Raw genomic sequence first — 17,447 nt, 5'->3', positions numbered from 1 at the left:
GCCTGTATAGAAATATATCCGTAACAACTAGTGATCACAACATACCTCTTACCTAAAACGCTGAACGTTAATTTTTTTCTTTTATCTCTTTTTTCTTTTAATTTAGCTCACTTTTATATATGTACACAGTGAATTCACTAAACACTCACCCAATTAATTTCGCCAGGCACTGCATTCAGGCGACAAGGCGCTGACACAAAAGCTGACCAGAGTTCTTCGGCAAAGTGTGGTGCCATCGGCGCCAACATGATTATCTGTACAGCTAAAGCTCTTTCAAATTGAGGGCCTCTTGCAACTACATCAATCGGTGCCCGCTAAAATGTACAAAAGAAACAAATAACAGAAAATTTCTCGCTACATTTCATTAGACACTCACAGACCACTTACCAGTAACTGTAAAGAAAAGAAAAAAAAATCATACCCATATAAATTAAGGAATTTTGTAATTTGCACACTTTCACTCGACTGTTAGTAAATACTTCTCTTAAAAACTGTGACGGTATTTCCAGATATATTAGAAGTATAAAATACATTGGTACCAGCATAATAAAATGTAACAAAAAGTTGTAATGCACAGAATCCAGCAGCACTGCACACCGGTCACTGTGTGTTATAATACTTACATGTGTGGTCGAACATCTGAAATTGGTCAAATAGGAGTCATAGGGCAGCTGATTCATATTTGCAATGTAACGGGATTGAATGATTGAAAACGGTAAATCACAGATCCAGAGATCCTGGTGACGCGTACTCTCACTAGTGGCATATCGACACTATAGAGATCGTTGTAACAGGACCGAATTGGAAACCTATGTTTTAGTAATCGACCTCACACAGAGACAAAGAAGATATTTAATGTTCTCCATTGCAGCACGACACAAGAACTCAATTGAACCTTACAGCCATTCAACGTTCTACGACATAACAGGCATGGAGTCAGTAATGTCAGTGTTGGAATACGTACATTACGCCATGTGTTAAATTGAAATGCGGTACCAGCCTAAATCTGGAAACGTCTTCTCTTAGGTATTATTAAAACTTCCTAAGAAGAACTTATTAACACTTTCTGAGACTTCAATCCGATCTCAGGAGGACATCGTTCTTCTTTTCCTTCATACCTGTGGAGCGAGTGTTTTTTCAAGCTCGAGTCAACTCCGCCCCCCCCCCTTTCCCGAGCAGTATCTCTGATGTTATCTGATCTTGCCCCAGGCGGTAAGACTAACACGTTCCGATCTCAGGAAGACACCATGAAAACTGACATTTTTTGGGAAGCTTTAGAAAAGGCAACATATTATCATAGATTATTTAACTTATTAATTAATCTATTACTAGTAAGTAGGAACTGAAGAATTTGGATGCTTTAAGCAGTATCACAAGCTTACGGGCTGCTATTGAAAGAAACAGGTTAAGAGAGTTTCTTCTGAACTGGAATCTTTGGAAAAATTCGAGTCGGTACCAACCCAAATCAACTAATATTTAATATGAAATATGCAGTTTCGATGGTAATTTTATAAGCATTAATTTGTTTAATTTCTTTGACTTTTGTAACTTTTTTTTTTTTTTGTTAAAAATAATATTAATGAATTATGTTCTGCTTTTTCTAGTTTTTCTTTTAAATCAGTTAATATTCTTATCTTCCTCTTTTTTGAAGTCGGTTATTAAGTTTGTTTAATGTTTCCACTATTTCATTATCTCAGTATTTAGCTAGGTGCCAGTATTTATGCTATTTTCTGAGTTTTTTAAAAAAATAAATTGCAGGAATGAGATATGCACACAGCTCTTTTGAATATACTGTGGTACTGGTCCATAAGTTCCTTAGATAAGATAATCTCAATTTTGACAATTGTGATACTGTTAGGTGGCAGGTTTTCGCAGCACCTTATAATATATTAAAAAAGCAATTATTTATTTTGTTTTTATCGTCAATTCCCGTCAATAGATTTACTTTTAAACATGGCAGTTCACATCATATATACACGTACGACTGTGTCCTTAAAAAAAAAGAAAACTTTTGGATTGCTCCGAATTATTTTGGGCACTGTTAAAAATACAATAACTGCACGACTAGAATAAAATATGCGCTGAGAAAAGTATACTATCTTTGATAGAAAAGTATGCTATCAAACAGAAACCAAACAAAAGTAGAATTTAATAATCCGCGACAAAATAAATAAGTAAATAAAAAATAAAAATAAAAAACATAACGATAAACTACCTGTTTGCCAAAACATTGAAGAATTGCACCTGGCACGATATTTGTTATTATAGTAACACTACCCTACCCGGTGAAAATTAAATGAAATTCTTCATTTGACGTCCCACGAAGGGGACGAAGGGAAGAATGATTGAAGTTTAATCCACACATATTGTGCTGTTCCCATGCCGTGCCCCGACAAGCCACCTTGAAGAGAAAAACAAGCCCGTTCGTGGCTCGTCTTCCGCGATCCTTTGGTTTTCTTCGGAACACGAAGCGACACGAAGTGTTCCTCCTTGCAATCCATTTTCAGAAATGGTGTAGAAAGCAACAACAGCACGGCACGGCATGGCATGGTAGAGTATGGTATGTGTAAATGATCACGGCCGCGGCACGGAAGAAGCGTATGGCAGGGGAACGGAATGCGCACGGCATCCTGTGTGAATCAGCCTTAAGTCGAATGAATGATGATAAAAGAGATGGTGAAATGAAAATGCGAGAGGAAACGGGAGTATCCCGAGAAAACCCATAGACAAAATGTTCACTACAAACTTCCTTAGCCGGGGATCGAACCAAAAACCCCACACATCAGAGGTAAGCCCTCTGTCACCGAGCCACTATGCCCCCAGACCTAGTTGGTGTTAAAATCAACAAACTATTGCTAATAGGTTTCAATCGGATGCAAAGAGCCGCTCTGTGTAATTACCTGTATTTAGGGTAAGTATGCCTAATTTCGCACCACTACATAACGTGAAGAATTACGAACTTGGGAAAGGTCATGAAAGTAGTTCTCCGCATGAGTACTATATGGCAGATACTCCTTCATGAGAAGAAATGTTGCCCTGCTTTTCCATCTGCAGTCTCTCTCAGAAACTAGTTAAAAAAGAGAAAGCAGTGGAATTTTTCGTGCTTGTTGGAATGTGAAGTACAGCTGCTTATTCACTAGGTATTTGTAGCATAGATGTTAGAGCACAGTATATTATGTGTGTGTAAATGTGTAGAGAAAATTACAAGTCATGTAATGATATATGCAAAATATCCCTAGTCATCGTTTAAAGCTCAGTACAGGCTTAAGTTCGGTAAGGCTGTTTTGTAGCCCTGGTACACGAGAAAACAAAGGCATGGAGACTTCGTTGTAACAAGCTCTCTAGGAGGCTACGTTGTCAAAGGCTTTCTCAAGGTCCATGAACTTTGTCAAGACTATGCGCCTAATTTCATGTGCCTTTGTTGCAGGACGAAAGATGATTAGCTTTTATATTCTTTGAACGTTTGATTCTCTTTCATTTGATTTGTCATGTTTACCTAAACCTGATTTGTTTATAGCCTTACTGGAGCACTCAATTCTCTTCGTGTTCTATTGTTTCATATTGCAGCTATTACCACGTTCCAGTGGAAAAAAGGGACAAAATTCAGAAAAAAATTCTTTTTTATTCAAAAAAAATTCTAAAAGAGAGGCATTAAAAACTTTAGTGAACAATAGAAAGAAGTAACTTCATACAAAGCAAAAACAATAACTGTCCTTAGCACGGAAGAGAATTCTTCGCAAAACTATTAACAGCCACTGCAGAGAAAATCTGAGTCTTTGAGTGACGTCACAGTCAAAAGAATCAGAAGAAATAGGTTCTTCGACGGAAATACATCTGAGCGTCCTCATTACAAGACGGATGGAAAGCGGTGACCGAGTTTAGAAATATCAAAAATAATATTTTGGCGAAAGTGGAATAGGATAAAGGGCTATGACGTAGTTGGGTCAAAGTTACGGTTTGTAATGTGGAAGAGAATTGAGATGGTTTATAACGACTTGTTTCAGCTCATTCGAGAAGAACTACGATTCAGACCTATGTGTGAGCTGGATCTCTCCGCACAGTCTATCGTGTTCATAACCCGCAAAGACCAATCCGTGATCTGTAGGGCAAGTAAATAATTAGCTCCGAGACTATCTCATTTAGTTGAATTAATTTACGGCCAAAGTGTACTTGTGTTTAAATCACTTTCTATAGTCGCGAATTTTACTCGTAGATACATTTTGTTTTATAGTGTAGGAATGGTTATAATTATGTAAGTACAACAAGTATTACAGTTCAAGTATGCATAACTGATTAATTAAGGTGAATCAAGATAGAGTTAACTAGGACTTATGATGACGTTGGCCCGGTGTATTCTGGAGTAGATAGGGAGCTTAATATTGCTTTCTCTCGAAATTCGTCTTCATGGCGAATGACTCTTTGGGTACACTTATGATTACACTGTGTGATAATTATGTTACATATTAATGCTGTCAATCTAGGTTGGAATGTTTTATGTTTTGGACAGCACGATCTTAGAACCCAGGATCTTTGATACTTTATACTACCTTTGTTATGATCCTTTGTAATTAGCTCACAAAAGAACAATAATTTACTACAATAAAATGAATAGGAAGTTCCAATTGACTTGCTTTCATTTAATGGCTAATTGGTAACAATGAATATCTGCAGTATAAATAATATTAGCTAATGTGTTAAGTAAACCGTGACAACTTCAAACACATCATAACAGTTCTAATATTTCTAGACTATGTTCTAAATTTATATAAAACCTACTAAAATTCAAATTCTCTACATTTATTTTATGTAGAACTATTTTATCAAGTTTAATGTTTTGGAATTAGTTTTAGTAGTAGCTTTTGTTTAGTCAAGCTAATTTGATTTCTTGTGTTTTGACCATTTGATTTTCTAACACTTGCTCTTTCATGTGAGTTAAATAATGTTAACCTATATAAGCCTGTTTTGTTTCTAGCCTTGTTAGCACTCAATTCTCTTCATGTTTTACTGTTTAATATTGCAGCTAGGCTCTATTTCATCGTATGTAATGATTTTGAATTGATTTCAGTAATAGTTTTTTTTTTTTCTGTTTAACTTAGCTAATTTCTATGAAATGATGAACGTTGTGTTTACATAATAATAACAATAATAATGATCAATAAGATGTAGCTATGATGAAAAAGTATCGGTGTGTGCACATATGTAATTCTGATCCTATCAGTTTGTAACACTTAAATCAAATAGGCGTATAGGATAGTGAAAATAGTAACAAACTGGCACTACTGCGAAATTAGGATATATAACTGCAAAATTGGGACCAATTGTATTTTGCACTTCGACGGAACATTACTAAATTTCTAAACACAGCAAGAAAGCAGCAGCATACGTATCTTGTCAGGTTAATGTGTACCTCCAAAACAATCAAGTCTGCTGTTATTTGCCAATTATATATTTGGAAATATATATGCAAATGTAAAATTTATTGCGAAATTGTACATACTTGCCCTATATCTATCACGAGGAAATATTTCGGATTAATCCAAATCAGAAGATAAGAAAAAAACAAGCCCGAGATAATACGAGTTGATCCATTTTTATATATGATATTAGAGACGTAGGAACAACATTTTTAGGAGGACAAGAGTTGGATGACTGTCTTTATTAAGGGGGTCAGTTGGTTTATACAAGCCAGAAACCTCGTATTTCTAAAGTTTATATTAGTTTAAGTCATATAAATTCACCTCGAATTGTTTAAGGATACAATCATACGTCTATATAATGAGAACTGCTATATTTAAAAGTAAATCTATTGACGTGAATTGAGAATAAAAACAAAAATAAATAATTGCTTTTTAATATATTGTAAGGTGCTGCGAAAACCTGCCACCTAACAGTATCACAATTGTCAAAATTGAGTTTATCTTATCTAAGGAACTTATGGACCAGTACCACAGTACATTCAAAAGAGCTGCGTGCATATCTCATTGCTGCAATTTATTTTTTAAAAAACTCAGAAAATAGCATATATACTGGCACCTAGCTAAATAATGAGGTAATGAAATAGTGGAAACATTAAACAAACTTAAAAGAAGAATAACCGACTTCAAAAAAGCAGAAAATAAAAATCTTAACTGACTTTAAAGGAAAATTCTAGAAAATGCAGAACATAATTTATTACTATTATCTTTAACAAAAAAAAAAAAAAAAAAAAAAAAAAAATTAATGCTTATAAAATTACCATCGAAACCGTATATTTCATATTAGATATTAGTTGATTTGGGTTGGTACAGACTCGAATATCTGTCTTTAATTCTCCTTTGATAAAGGAGCCCATTAGGGTGCGCCTGGGCACACCCCATAGCTACGCCTATGATAGACACCGCACTTTCTTCGATTCAGTCCACTCCTTTTGAATTTCGCTTTGCTCGTCCATCTCAGGATCTACGTTCTACGTTACATTTATTTATTTAGTGGTATATATTCCTTGTTTTATACGTTTTAATCTTTTTTTTTTTTTTTTTTTTTAACCCTGCTACTGAGGAAGGAAACAGCTGTGAGTTCCGAAACGTCGGAAAAATATTTAGGCTTTCCAAGGGAGGATTCATTGTTAAGTAGCCAATTGTTTGTTAATTTGAATCATCCTCTCATGCACCCATATAATTAAAAATGTTTCTTAATTATTCGGTTCATCCTAGTTTATTTGAATATTTGCAAATAGTTGAGAATTATTCTTTTAAAATGTTAAAATTATCAAGAATTTTATAAAAAGAGTAAACTTCATTTATAGTCATTGTCATAACCGGAAAGGAAAACTTATAAAATATCTGAAACTTTAATGAAACATTACTAACTTCGAATCGCTTTTGAAATGTGTGGAAAATGGACACAAATAATGAAGTAAACTATTTATCGATTAAGACTATAATAGGGTAGTTTTTCAACCCAAGTAGAAAATTCACCTTTTGGTCGTGAAAATAATAAACATTTTACGAACTTTCTTTAAACGTTTGTTCCTTTGTTGTTAATGTTTAATTGTAAAATGACTATTTTGCTGTATCTGAAATCTTTTTTTTGATAAAAAAAAATAATAAAATAAAAAATAAATAAATAAAATGCATATTATGTATAATATGATCATTGCTTGATAGCTCATTAAACAAGAATTTTAGGAATGATGAAGAAAAAAAAAAAAGAAGGTTCAAAAGATTGCGATCTTGGCGAAGAATTTCAGGAACGATCGAAAAAAAAACGCATCAAAAGATTGCGATCTTGACCAATAATTAGTTTTTGGATCAGGGGTTAGTCACAACATTTTTGAATGACCCCTAAATCAAGTTTTCATATTTTTTATGGAATAAGCACATCATACTGAGTTAACTGGTAGTTTGGGTTTGGCTACACTATATATAGTTCTCCAGATATATGGCCTACAAGAACATTTTTGATTAAAATATATTGGATCTTTCGATCTAGAAACACTGAAATTAAAAGTTATTATTAGTGAGTGTAGATAGCCGGAATTGGTAATTGTAGACACACATTAGACCGAGGGGGAACCTTTATAGTGTGTATCAGGTAAACTACCGTCTTGCTGTATGCCATGTTGAATCTCGTTCAAGAAGTTTAAATGGAAGAGTCCTGTAGTACATGAAACAGAGGTAAAATTTTAAGAGAAACTTAACGGTAAAATCAGATTTAACATAACTGCAATAACTATGAAGTAATAATCACACGAAACTCAGCTTAACTCTTGCAAAATGTGCTCAATGTACGTGTTGCGCTATGCATGTTTCCAAACGTATTTCCCAAGCTGTATAAACACGGAGCAATGTCTCAGGTGTCATTTGTATAATGTATTTTGTATCCGTTGCTCCAAATGATCCAGATCCCTAATCTTTCGCCATATACCACTGCTTATAAGGACTCCACAGGTAGAAGTCCAATAGTGATAAATCAGATGATTTAGCAGGCCATTCCACTGCACCATATCGACCAATCCATCAGGAAATCCAGATACTGACGACCCTGCAGTCAGTAATGACGTGGCGCCCCATCATTTCGGTAAAATAAAGGAAAGCTGCCATTCGGGGCCGACAATGAGGGATAATGAATTGTTCTAACATTTCTAAGTAACGCTCAGCAGTTAAGGTGCCAGAGATAATAAATGAGCTAATGATACGTGTCCCCTAGTGTAAGTTTCCCTGCAACATTTTATACGGATCTATCCACTTGGGGTTATCTAGAAATCAGTAGCATACTTTTTGTTTGTCTACCTCCTCTGTAACATAAAAATTTTAGTTCATCGGTGTGCAAAATTTGCACCTGGAAATAAGAGATAAATGTGAGTTTCATGTGATTGTAACTTCAAAGTTATTATAATTATGTTAAATCTGATTACAGCATTAAGTTTCTCTTAAAATTTTAGCCCTGTTCGCATGACCCCCATCCAATTTAAACTTTTTGAGTGAAGTTCAAAATGGCGGACAGAAAGATGGCGGTCTTCACCTGACGAACCATAAAGGTGCCCCTTGGACTAACATGTCTTTACCAATACAAATTCCGGCTATCTGCATTCGTTTTCATTTCATAAGGGCCGGTAAGAGACTTTTGTCTCGCCCTGTAGACAAGGCTGACAACGAATGAATAATTTTTCACGAATACTGATAGTATAAACTAATTCTGATGAAGAGATGAAGCTGATTTCTTTCATATATGAAAACATTAAATAAAAATGAAGTACAATTATGTAGCTGCTCATCTTAAGACCTTTATATACAAAGATGAATCAAAAGGTTTGCAATATCTCAATGACTTATTTATTTTATACGTCAAATTATAATAAAAGCTACCTAGCTCTCAAAGCTGACCCCATCGTTTTTCACTCTCTGAAGTAATATTTTGTGGAGTTCTTCGATTTCACACCGATACAGTTTCTATCCTTCGAGTTGCATAATTCCTGCACTGCAGCTGCTACCTCCTGTTGGTTGTTAAAGCATGCACTTGCGAGCACAGGAAGTGAGTCACGGATCGGAACAAGTAATAATCCGAGAGTGTGAGATCCATACTACATGCTGGGCATTGCATCAGTTTAATTTTTTTAAGAGCTTGAAGTTAATTTCAGAATTTTCGCAGAGGTATGAGATTTAGTGTTATCTTGTTGAAGAAGGGCTCACTTTCTGGTTACCAATGCAAGATACTTTTCGCATATATTCGATACATCAGCTCCAAGTATTTCGTGTACACGTTGGCATTGACAGTTCGACCGTCCAAACCAAACTCATACACAATTATTCCCTCATAATTTTACCAACGCAAAGTATCATCTCGTGTTCGAAACGCCAATGTTTAGCAACAAATTCCGGCATTAGCCCCTTCTTTAACCACTACTTATGCATGCTAGTGTTTCCGATATATATATATATATATAGATATAGATATAGATATAGATATAGATATAGATATACACTTACATACCCATTTGCATTAGTGTTTGAGCTGGATTAATTCGTGAAGTACAATTCGGAAGTTCCGTTTGTTTTAGCTGAAGTCGTGAGAATGACGATTCACACAGTACTGTGAGGTACCGAGTACGCCTGATCATCTCCGAGTATGACTAATCGAATTTATCTGTATAGCCTGGAATCTACGACTTCGGAATCCAGGCTTTTCACCCTACCTGAGCATGGCTGATGCACGAAGTTCTTGTAACCCAACCGGATTTTTTGAACCATCTGGCTAGTGCGCTGTGATGAACTCGCACAAAAAAAGTTTCAGGTTGCTTCCGTGGTATTATGGCCCAGTTCGAAACTGTAAAGCCTTACGAATTAGACTGTTGCATCTGTATGATTGCAGCTGTTAAGTCACACATGGAACAACTGCTGCATAAGCTTACAGGCCACAAAACACCACTATGTTGGCTTGAATTGATTCTGTTATATGAAATATAAACCGCAAAGGATGTACGTATGCTAATATTGTTAAAGTTAGTACTCATTTTTGTATGATAATAATGCCCATTATAAACAACTTACGTTAACAGCAATGTGAATATTAATTTGCCTTAACATTACAAATAACATAATTTTAACAAAAGAAACACTGACCAAAGCTTAAAACACACTTTAAAAAATATATATATACATATAATAACGGTTTCGGATATCTAACATATCCTTCTTCAGACAATATCGAAAATAAATGAAAATACGTTATTATATATCAGGGGGTGCTCTTAACCTATGTCCCGAACCTCTACTTTCACGCTCTCTTCACAGTGACGTCACCAGCGAAGAACTTAGAGCTTGTCGTCTGCTTGGCGCACGAAGATTTGCTAGTAAGACCACAAACAATTCTTTATTTATTTTGGGTTTTTGCTGTGTTGCTTTGTTTTCTACTGGCATCTTTCTATTGTACCTTTTTGAGTACGTGGACGAATATTATTTAATAGAGAAAAGGTCTAAATCTCGGAAGATTTCTTTACGTGGGCTTGGCTGTACAGACATGCAATATTGCAAGATAGTGTGGTGAACTTGAGTACGTGTTACATCTGTATTTTTACGTGTATTTGTCTTTCATCTCCAAGTGTTCCACATGATAGAATTAGGGATGTACCGATATATCGATATCGGTAATATCAGCCACTTTTGGGAGTATCGGTATCGGCATCGGCAAATGAACACAGATATTTACCGAAACATTTTTCGAACTATTTTCAATTTTGTTTAATATTAAGAGTGACACTTATATTTTATCGGTTTCTTTTAGAGTTAAAAGTTGTTCTAAATTATTATCAATTGTACAATCAATCGATTTCTTTATGCATGTGTACGCCTTTGATTTGCACTATTCATACTCAAGTGATAGTTTTAGTCCCTCCATGCCAAAATAGTGGTGAAGAAAAGACAAAGATCCTCAGTCAGGATCATAGGCACCCGAAGAAAATTTTCTAGGGGGGAGCCCATTTCCCGATTTCAAAGTAAAATAAAGTAAGTTTATTTTACTTATTCATTTTCATAAATTTCTATGTATCCATGAAATTCATAATTTAAAATGTTATTTTTCGATATTTTTTCTGCTTATTAGTCGTCTAGATGTTTATTTGAGTTAGAAATCAAAGTAAAATTCCGGGACGTCGTGTGGGTAGAACATGGGGCTGTTGTCCCACTCCTTGCACCATAGAATGAAAGAGTTAGACCGTTGAGGAAAAGTAGCAGGTTAACTTTTTCTAATTCATTGTTGAGATTAGTGTTGTACACGAGACGAGACCGATAAATGTCTCGTCTCGTCTGCAATTCGAGACGAGAAGCATCTTTTAAATTCGAGTCTGAAAATATGGAAGTTCTCGTCTCGTTTTCGAGGCAAGATGAGAAACTTCACGAGTCTCATTGACAACACGAGTTCACCCAAGTATTAAAGCTTAAACTGATTTAGTGTTGGGTGGTTCATCGTTTAAAAAACAAACTACAAATTGATAAAGTGGTTACAAGAACACAATGAAAAGCATTAATTTATCAACGTTTAAAGATACACAAGTCATTACACAATATACTCCAATAATAAATATGTTTTAAACGTTGTTACACCACACCCTTCGTGGATCTCTCGTGACTCGGAAGGATTCTCATAACTACTACTTGAAATTAGGAAGTCAGGACATAAATTTTGTACACAAATTTATACAAGAGGCTAGAGAAACTTCGAGGCGAGATGAAAAAAGCTTTTTTTGAGAATCGAGTCTACAAGACAGGAAAACCTAATTTCTCGTCAAGTCAACACTAGTTAGCATGCAAAGTGTTTAGATATAAACCAAATACATTTTTCCAGACTGTACTATCAATGTCACGGAGTGCAATCATAGCGTCAACAATGGGTACATTAAATATAATCTGTGGTGGATAGTCGACATGACGTTTAACACGGATGGGTTTCGTTTTAATAATCATGTGGGGAAGATATGAATTGGCAATTTTAAACTTTAAGCCTGAGTGCCGTATATTGAACAAAATAAAATGCTAAGCATCAAAGGGCTTCCGCAACTGAATACATCGACAATCTATTATTATTATTATTATTATTATTATTATTATTACCCATGATTTTAAGTATTTGAGATATTTCTATCAGTAATCACAAAGTAATCTATTCATGCCGGCTGTGGAACTCACCTTAACATTGGTTCCGCAATCTAAGTCCATGACCCGGAAATTTAAGAGATTTTCCTGGTAAAACGCATATTTATCTGCAATTTTGCATAAATACATTCACAGTAACATTTCAGATATAAATAAATTTAAAATGTAATTATATTTCAACAATTATCTATCTCATCAAAAAATAAATAAATGATCATGCAACATAGGTACACCGTTAATTTTCTATAATATAAATTGCATTGAGAAGATGTTCTATTTATTGTTGGCTTATTTATTTATTTATTCGTAGTTTGTGTGTAGGACAATATTGTGACAGCGAAAATGTTATGCATAAAGAAAGAAAAAAAGACATATTGTCTGCTTCGTACACCTCTATACTTACTTGCGGCTCCTCGCTCGTGACGTCACGCAAAACGAAGAGCAAGGCGTCTGTGCGTACAGCCCAACCATTCCTTCTAGTAACCTTGATTATATATATATATTTTTTAAGTGTGTTTTAAGCTTTGGTAAGTGTTTCTTTTATTAAAATAATCAATCCAAAGCCATGGATAGTCTTACTAAATAACATAATACTTACTCGTAAGCTATTTGTTAAGCCTTGCATCTTGGATATGGCAACACTTAATTGATGTGACTCTTGGTAATTGAAAGTTGCTCCTTTCACATAGTAATTACGATTGTCAAACATCTTTTCTTCCTCTTCGTCAAAGTTAGGGCAGACGGGTATATCTTTACCAGCTTTTACATCAGATCTTGCCTTCAAAAATTGTCCAATGGTCAACCACAGTCTTCTCTGCCAATTTATGATGCCCGGAAACGCTGGTAAAGCACGAAAATATTATATTACCATAAATTAATTTAAAACGCTAACGTACCATGTACATATGAAAGAAGTTCTGTATGTTGTAAACGAATTAAACGAAAATAAAAATCTTACCTTGAGAACTCCCAAAATCTAAAAACATATTTTGTATACCCCCAGATGTACCCTACCTTTTAAATTAATATATACAGGGTGTTTCAAAACAACACTGACAACGTTTGGGAGGTGATTCCTGATACCAAACTAAGACAAAAAAGTATAGATAAACCTGGAAGCACAAACACTTCCTTTCAGGGTTACAGATTACCGAAAACAGGAGAAAATGAACTATAAAGGTCTATAGCTCCAAAACTATGAGACCTACGATAGTTCGGTCAAGACTCCACTTAGAAACTCCAAAAATACATGTTTCAGAATCCTTGGGTACTCACGCAACAATTTTTATAGGAGTTTGGCTACGGGAATATGATTTGAAGTATTTACCAACTACCTCTATAAAAATTGTTGCGGAAGTATCGCAGGATTTTCAAACATGCATTTTTGGATAGCGCACATATTAATTTATATTTATTTATATATATATATATATATATATATATATATATATATATATATACCAGACAGAGGGGAGAAGCAGAAAAAATAAATTCAAAACAGAAAAGTGTAAAATATGAAAGTTTGTTTAACCGAGTCGTTCGTGATGGTGTTTAAAAAAGGAACCTCAAGGAACATATTACAATGACAAAAATCAAGTGGTTTCAAGATTACTGATATACCTAAATGAAAAAAAAAAAAAAAAAAAAAAAAAAAAAAAAAAAAAAAAAAAAAAAAACATTGTGTACAAATCTTCCTCACCTCGAAAACAAATTTATGAATCCCACTGCAACAGGATTATGAACTGAAAATTAAATCTGAACGAAGGTAGCTTATACAAGTAATGAGAGTGTATCATAAACTACAATAAACTAGAAAATCCTATATTTTTCAGTATTCCAACAAAAGTTTCGTAGTGGTCCAATTAATGAACACCTCACAACCTTTATCTACTTCAATGTCAATGGACATGGAAACAATGTTGTTTTGACAAGATGATAGCCGCTTTATGTTGATTGTATAGTGTTTTATACTTGTCTCATTTCAGAAGTGGTAACGGTTACAAAACTGTTAATTCTGACTTCATGTGAAACATCAGGAGAAAAAATCAATATGGAATAAATAGCAATTCAAGAAATATACCCAAAGCAATAACATACTGGTTCATAATGACAGATATAAAATAAACAAATATTGGAGTTCTTTCAAACGCCACGACGAACCACTTAGATAAAGAAACTTTGATCTTTAATAGAAAATAATGTGCATACACTATCAGAAGAGAAGTAATTGAGGTACACTCATGTCCAAAATTATTATCGCATGTCTATAAATATGTTGTTGTAGGAATATAATTTGATAACGAATTCGCTCGGTATTTCTTATAATGTTAGTATGTGTATAATCGGCAAAGATATGTATATGGCAAATTTCATGTCAAAAGAGAAGTAAATAAAAACAATAAAACGAAAATAAAACTTTCTTGTTCATTTAGCAACATTTTGTTTTACTCATTCCAATTTTCGTACTTATAATTCTTTTCCTATGAATTTTATCACAAATATACATTTCCCGATTATACTCATAGTATCAGTATTAAAACTACCCTGCCAAACCAATATCAAATTATATTCTTACAAGAAGACAGTTATAAATGCGGCAATCATTTTGGACATGAGTGTACATAAAGTTCCCTAGATTTTTTTTTATATAGTATAACAACATAAATGATATGATAAAATAACAACAGTTATAAGAAATGAAAGTAATACAAAATACATAAAAAGTACAAAATCAGAAAAATCTAAAATAATAGTAAAAATAGAAACAAGTACATGAGAACTGGAAGGAATGGAGTGGGATAGCTGCAAACGATTACGACCAGCAATGTAATTCGCTAATAAGATGATGTTTATCCATCTCTTCTGAGGAACATGAAAAAATCTGACGAAAGGTAAGGTGGGAAAAAATTTAATCTAAGTTTTACGTCCCACGGTTATACCAGCTAGGCTAAAGGAGGCGGTGATGATGAGAAATGAATGAAGTGGGAGGAAACAGGAAAACGCCGAGGAACCCCATGAACACGGTGTTTGTCCACCACAAGGCCCATCTGGCGCGAGCTGGGATCGAACCAGGAACCCCACACACCAGAGGTAAACGCTCTACCACTGAGCCACCATGTCCCCGTGAAGTGGTGGGTATGAGGTAAGCAATATGAATGCTTCCGCAGGGAATGGGAAATTGAGATGATACTGAGCAAAGAATTTCAGAATAGAGGATTTTACTTTCGTGGTGTTTTATTATTATTTATTTTATTTTCAATATTGAATTGTTCATGAATACGGTTGGGTAAAAGTGACAATGCAGTTGCAAAGTGATGATGAAAATACCTTGAGATAGCTGTTAAGGATATGATGAAGCAACGTAACATCTACGGATTCCCGAAACGCCAAGGGATATTGTAAGGTTCTCTTAAAAGTGGAGATGCTGCTTCCCTTGGTTGCTTGATGTCTACGTCACTCTCGAGACACTCGCACTTCTTGGTGTTCACACTTAGGATCGTGACAATTTCGTTTCGGGAAGTTAGATGAATTTAACAGAGTGTTTGTTATTTAGGAATTATACGAATAGCTCTAGTGCTGATTCGCTGTGGTTCCTTTTCTTTTTTATTAAAATCTACGAATTAAATGAAAGATCTGAAAAAATGGTACGAAATTTCCAATTTTGCATCCCACGTTATGCCTTTTGGAGTAAAGAAAATTTAATGATAATGAAATAATTGATAAAATTACAATATTAGAGTAGAAAGAGAAAACCCACGGAAACTATGTTGTCTACCACAAACTCATATGATTGGAATCGAACAAGGGACCCCCTAGCATCAAAGATGAATGTTCTACCACTGAGCTAACATCTCTCTTCTCCCGGTCCTTAATTAAATGTCTGAGTGATGAAAGTGGAGAATTTTCTATTGCAAGTTTTCAATAAATGTGTGTCTACAAATTAGGCAAATATATATATATATATACCCGTATTAAGTTCAAATCTAAAGCATTCTCAGCGGTACTGGCTTTATCTATATTAGAAATAAGTGGTAACTGTTTCCTTTTAAAACTGAAAAATGTGCTCAATGATGTTACTTTATGAATTATGTATCATTTTTACTGACTAATCATCTTTCGAATTCTACACACTAACGCGGAAAATACGTTGCTACCTACTGACTGTATTCCAATTCCTTTCCGACGTAGGAGCAACATCAGCTAGTATGAGAAGACGCGTTGTATCAGCTCCATGCTCATCTATCACTGTTTCTGGATCCACTCCGTTGTGTTTGGACTTACTCATTTTCTCCCACGTTACAACCAACGGCTTTCCTGTATCTTTCTCCACTGGACGCTTTCCTATAATATGTACAAAAAAAATCAGTATAATCAGAAGCTGACCACACATACATTTTTTTCTTACTGTAATAAAATTTATATTATAAGATCTACTAAATAAATTCGTTCATATCATATCTTCAAAATATAACATTAACTCACTATTTGTAGGAACTTAAGTAACGAGGTGTGATCTCAGAGTACTGTGAATAATTTTATTACACACAAAGTAATAAGCTTACATGGAATTCGATTTAATCTCCTTCAAGTACTGCACTTGGCTAGTAATGCACTTATTGCAACGTTGCATCTATGACTGGAAGCATTTCTGGAAGGCTTCTTTGGGAAAGGCATTCAGCTGCTCTGTCGTGGCCTTCTCAATGTCAGGAATGGTGTCAAAACGTTTTACTTTAAGCACGGTTTTAATTTTTGGGAAGAGCCACAAGTAGCATGGGACTAAATCTGAAGTAAGGCGGATGTGGACAGATAGGAACACTTTTTTTCAGCCAAAAACTCGCGAATCAAAAGCAAGGTGTGGCACGGCGCTTTTTCGTAGTCAAGAAGGAAGTCATTTGCTCATTTACTCAGCGGTTAAAATGCTTTTCTTTACGGGCCCAAACGAGATGTTTAGTTCTTCGGAAAGTTCTCGAATAGTCATTCACCTGTTCGAACAAATCATTTGTGTCACTTTTTTAGACGTTTTCATCTGTTTTTGACGTTGAAGGACGTCTCGGCTGTTGCTCGTTTTCAACCGACTCCTTGCCGCTTTTGAATCGCTGTAAACAGTCTTCAGTGGTACCGATTCATCGTCATACCTGATTTTGACATTTCGTGAGATTTTTTTTTTTTTTTTTTCAACTTAGAACGAAACTTAATGTTGGCGCGCGATAGACACTTCACACGTCCTCTCTCTTTTGGCCCTGAAAGCCAACTAGCATGCCACAACTCGTTCAAACCCTGTACCAGAGGTTTAGGCTACCGAGTTTACCAGCTGAAGTT

General features: G+C 34.8%; 1 protein-coding gene across 2 annotated transcripts in view; it reads right to left on the bottom strand.

Annotated features, from left to right (window-relative positions):
- Positions 1-17,447, bottom strand: part of LeuRS-m (Leucyl-tRNA synthetase, mitochondrial) — a 75,844-nt gene that overhangs the window by 6,674 nt on the left and 51,723 nt on the right. For both annotated transcript variants that reach the window (XM_081756774.1, XM_081756784.1), the window contains exons 8-10: positions 16,287-16,469; positions 12,727-12,968; positions 150-314 (exon numbers count right to left, since the gene is read on the bottom strand). In XM_081756774.1, the coding sequence (XP_081612900.1) occupies positions 150-314; positions 12,727-12,968; positions 16,287-16,469 (590 nt within the window). The remainder of the gene's footprint in view (positions 1-149; positions 315-12,726; positions 12,969-16,286; positions 16,470-17,447) is intronic.

Source organism: Thermobia domestica, chromosome 1 (genome assembly GCF_964235325.1).
Source record: "Thermobia domestica chromosome 1, izTheDome1.hap1.1, whole genome shotgun sequence".
Lineage (NCBI taxonomy): Eukaryota > Metazoa > Arthropoda > Insecta > Zygentoma > Lepismatidae > Thermobia > Thermobia domestica.
The sequence above is the reverse complement of the archived record's forward strand: the minus strand, read 5'-3'. Positions and strand labels throughout refer to the sequence as shown.